We start from the raw sequence: 4,695 nt of genomic DNA on the forward strand, positions 1-4,695 counted from the left end.
TCCATATGGTCCTAAAAGGAGCTCCAACTCATGACAAAAAGAGTAAGAGAATGTGCACAATTATGGGTTTTTTTTTAGGTGCTCAAAAAAGACAAAGTCTTCTTGTAGAAAACTGTCCTTTAAGAAGTTTTTGGTGGACGTTTTCTTCTCCTGGAGTAGTTTCCAAGAGTTTTTCAAGCAATTTGCTGTTGGGGACCAAACCGAAAGAGTGACAAGTCAGAAAGGCGGGTCCCCGGAAGTTTCACCCCGCCCACTGCCAGTGATTGGTCTTTCCCTATACACACCCAGGGAACAGGTGGGGAGAAGCCTCCAGGGGAACGGGTGGAGAGAAGCCACCAGAGACCTTTCAAAGGGAGCAAGCGGAGAGAAGCCACCGGGGCAGTCTTTTCAAGGCAAGTGGGCGGAGATAAGCCACTGAGGGCTGCCTTTTTAATGGAAGTAGTAGGCAAGAAGCCACGGGGGACGGCTTTTTCACGTGGAGCGGGCAGAGAGAGGCCACCAGGGGCAGGCTTTTCAAGGGGAGTGGATGGAAAGAGGCCAAAAGGGGCAGCCTATTAAAGGGGAGCGGGCAGAAAGAGGTCACCAGGGGCAGCCTTTTCGAGGGGAGCGGGCGGAAAGAGGTCACCAGGGGAAGCCTTTTCAAGGGGAGGGGGTGGAGAGAAGCCATGAAGGGCGGCCTTTTCAAGGGGAACAGGTGGAGATAAGCCACTGTAGGCGGCCTTTTCAAGGGGAGCGGGTGGATAGAAGCCACCGGGGGCAACATTTTCAAAAAGAGCAAGCGGAGATAAGCCTCTGGGAGCGGCTTTTGCAAGTGGAGCAGGTGGAGAAAGGCCACGGGGGGGCGGCTTGTTCAAGAAGGGGAGCAGGTGGAGAGAAGACACAGAGGACAGCCTTTCATTTCCAAGGGGAGCAGGCAGAGAGAAGCCACCCGGGGCTTATTAAAGGGGTTGTCCACTTTGAATAATCCCCATTTTTAGAGAGGTCCCCAATAGTAAGTTTATTATGGACTTTTCCCATTGCTAGGATCCCCAATGGAGAAACTTGGCAGTAACTATACGATTCTACAACAGCGCCACTGCTGGTGAAAATAAGTATTACACAGATGAAATCAATGATGATGGGTCTTCCAGAACGTGGGATGTTCTTTATAGTTGCTCTATTCTTTTTACAAGATGAGGGTCCCAAATGGATAACCCCCCCCCACCTCCTATTAACTAACATTGGTCATTGAAAATGGGTTTATAACATACATAAAATCTAAAATTAAATGCAACATGTTTAGGTCTGACTTTACAATCCCCCTTAATTTAAAAAAAAAAAAAGCACAATGTAAATATTCCGATAATTTTTTAATTTACTCGGGGGTCGATTTGCGTTCCCTTTTTCTTGGAAGGTTTATTAAGTGCATTTTTATCATTTGCAGAGTTTTTATTTCTTTCAAAAGACTTGTCCAAACTCATTACTGGTAACATTTCCATCTGAAACCCAACTCATTTAGTCTAATCAACTCTTTTTTTTCCCTTCTAATTCGGTGTTAATTGAGTTTCCTGTGTAAAAGTTTACTATGTGTATTTGACTTACACCCTACAGTCTACGGTATATTAGCCGGACCCCAGCTGAGACCACTGCATTTGTCCATCTCAATGACCATTTGTCCTAGAGACACATAGATTGGTGAAGGCTGTTGGAGATGAGAGACAAATTTACATAGTCATGAGCCCCTAACTCAAAAGGTGGGAGGAGGATCAGACTTGCATTCTCTCGGATTCTTCCTTAGAAGTCCTCTGGGCAATCTCACAACTGATTTAGCTTCTTGGATACATCCTCTGGGCCATCACACAACTGACTTGGCTTCTTGGATAACTCCTCTGGGCCATCTCACAACTGACTTGGCTTCTTGGATACATCCTCTGGGTCATCTCACAACTGACTTGGCTTCTTGGATACATCCTCTGGGCCATCTCACAACTGACTTGGCTTCTTGGATAAATCCTCTGGACCATCTCACAACTGACTTAGCTTCTTGGATAACTCCTGTGGACCATCTCACAACTGACTTGGCTTCTTGGATAACTCCTCTGGACCATCTCACAACTGATTTAGCTTCTTGGATAACTCCTCTGGACCATCTCACAACTGACTTGGCTTCTTGGATAAATCCTCTGGACCATCTCACAACTGATTTAGCTTCTTGGATAACTCCTCTGGACCATCTCACAACTGACTTAGCTTCTTGGATGCTGAATTTCAAACATCAAGGTTGATAGCATTACTGAATCTCCAACCTAAAGTCCAGAGACTAAACATGATGATTGTTTCCATAATTACCCCAGCATTACTACTGGGCCTCTACTTAACAATATGCCATGGTGAGACCTTCCATTTTTATACCTATGAAGAAGAAGCTCCAGGAACTATTATTGCTGTTCTACAACATCATCCCATGTTCAACTCCACTGAAGGTCCTGCCACCAATTTCCGTCTCATGAAGCAGCTCAACAGCTCCTTTATCCATGTCCGAGAGAGCGATGGACGGCTTAGCATCCAAGAAAGAATAGACCGGGAGCAGATCTGCAGAAGGACCCTAAATTGCGTCCTTGTTCTGGACCTCTTCAGTTTTTCGAAGGACACCTACAAACTGATTACTGTGAAAGTAGAGGTGAGAGACATTAATGATAATACCCCCCATTTTCCCAGTCCCGAAATGCATGTGGATGTTTCTGAAGCAGCTATGGTGGGTACCAGGATCCCATTACAGATGGCAGTAGATGAAGACATAGGTTTAAATTCTATTCAGGACTACCTAATTTCTGGTAACAGTCACTTTGGCCTTGATGTCCAGACCAGGTCGGATGGACTTAAATATGCAGACTTAATTCTGATGAAGGAACTTGATAGAGAAAGGCAATCTTTATACAGGCTAGAGCTGGAGGCCAGTGATGGTGGAAGCCCTTCACTTTCTGGCAATGCAATTGTGATTGTTCACATCCTGGACTTCAATGACAACAGTCCAATCTTCCTGGAAACCTGGGTCACTGTAGACTTGAGGGAGAACGCTCCTGTAGGACATCTTATAGCTGATTTAAGTGCCATCGACCTAGACGAAGGAGCAAATGGTGAGATTGTGTATGGTTTCACTACCCAAGTGTCTCATGAGGTACGTGAACTTTTCCAAATTGACCCAAAATCGGGTGGCGTGATTTTGGAGGGTGAAGTTGATTTTGAAACTAAGCATTCCTATGAATTCGATGTCCAGGCCCAGGATCTTGGACCTATCCCATTAACAGCAACTTGTAAAGTTACCGTGAACATTGTAGATGTCAATGATAATGCTCCAGATATTACTTTTACTCCCTTAACTTTCTTCAGCCATGGGGTGGCTTATATCACCGAGGCAGCTCCGAAAGAGAGTTTAATCGCATTGATCAGCACCTCAGACAGAGACTCGGGTCTGAATGGCAAAGTCCACATAACTCTTTATGGGCAAGATCACTTTAAGTTGCAACAAGCCAACAAGGAAAGCTTCATGATAGTCACCACCTCACATCTAGACCGGGAGACCATACCTGAATACAACCTCACACTGGTGGTTGAAGATATGGGTGTCCCTTCATTGAAGACAATCAAAAAGTATACGATCAGGTTGACCGATGAGAATGACAATGCCCCTTCCTTTACGAAACCAATGTATGAAGTGTCCATTCCAGAAAATAATGCCGCCGGATCTTATATCACCACAGTATCGGCTAAAGACCTTGACGTTGGCCACAACGGTAAAGTATCTTACAGATTGTTGGATACGAAGATAATGGGACAGTCATTGTCTACTTTTGTGGTCATTGACGTAGACTCAGGAGTACTTCGGGCTGTACGGTCATTGGACTATGAGAAAATTAAGGAACTTGGCCTTAATATTGAGGCCTATGATCATGGTATTCCCAAACATTCGACACGTACTCACATGAAGATTAAGATAATTGATCAAAACGACAACCGTCCGGTGATCACCTTCCCTGTGCTGGACCATGGAGCAGCAGAGATCCCGGTGCCGGTCAACGCGCCACAAAATTACTTAGTATTTCAGATGAAAGCCACTGATGCAGATCATGGGGTAAACGCTCAATTATCCTACACTCTCCAGGAGGACAGACATAAGCTATTTACCATGAATAGAGACACCGGGGAGGTCTACCTACATAGAAGAATCATCCCAATACCGGATAAGGACCTGAGCATAGTGGTGGCGGTATATGACAATGGTAGACCATCCTTGTCCGCAAATGCCACCATTAGATTAACTCTCACCGATGCTTCTCCATCACACATGGACATCATGGAACCGTCTGAAGAGGAACAACATGAAGTAGATTTGTCTATAATCTTTATTGCCGTGCTATCAGGAGGTTGCACTTTACTTCTTGTTGCAATTCTGTTTGTCTCCTGTTCCTGCAAACGAAGATCTGATCGGTCCAAGCAACGATCCGCAGGGGGCGCTGTAGAGACCAAAGAACAACTACTCACCACCACCACACAGTCTAAAGAATGTCTGCCATCTTCTTCGGATTCCTGCCAGATGTCGCTCGGTACGGAGACGGAGAACCTCAGCGTGTCCTCCACCCAAGAGCAATGCGGAGAACTCCACTCCGCTTCAACCGTAAGTAATACTTTATCTTGTTTTCTTCAAACTAATCGTAT

At 45.3% G+C, this 4,695-nt stretch overlaps 1 protein-coding gene across 1 annotated transcript in view; it reads left to right on the forward strand.

Moving 5' to 3' along the window:
* Window positions 1-2,305: 2,305 nt before the first annotated feature.
* The window catches only part of LOC142251868 (protocadherin-8-like), a 6,215-nt gene continuing 3,825 nt past the window's right edge, over window positions 2,306-4,695 (forward strand). Inside the window, exon 1 of the mRNA XM_075324917.1 lies at window positions 2,306-4,654. Within this exon, the coding sequence (XP_075181032.1) occupies window positions 2,306-4,654 (2,349 nt within the window). The remainder of the gene's footprint in view (window positions 4,655-4,695) is intronic.

This window comes from Anomaloglossus baeobatrachus, chromosome 9 (assembly GCF_048569485.1).
Source record: "Anomaloglossus baeobatrachus isolate aAnoBae1 chromosome 9, aAnoBae1.hap1, whole genome shotgun sequence".
NCBI lineage: Eukaryota > Metazoa > Chordata > Amphibia > Anura > Aromobatidae > Anomaloglossus > Anomaloglossus baeobatrachus.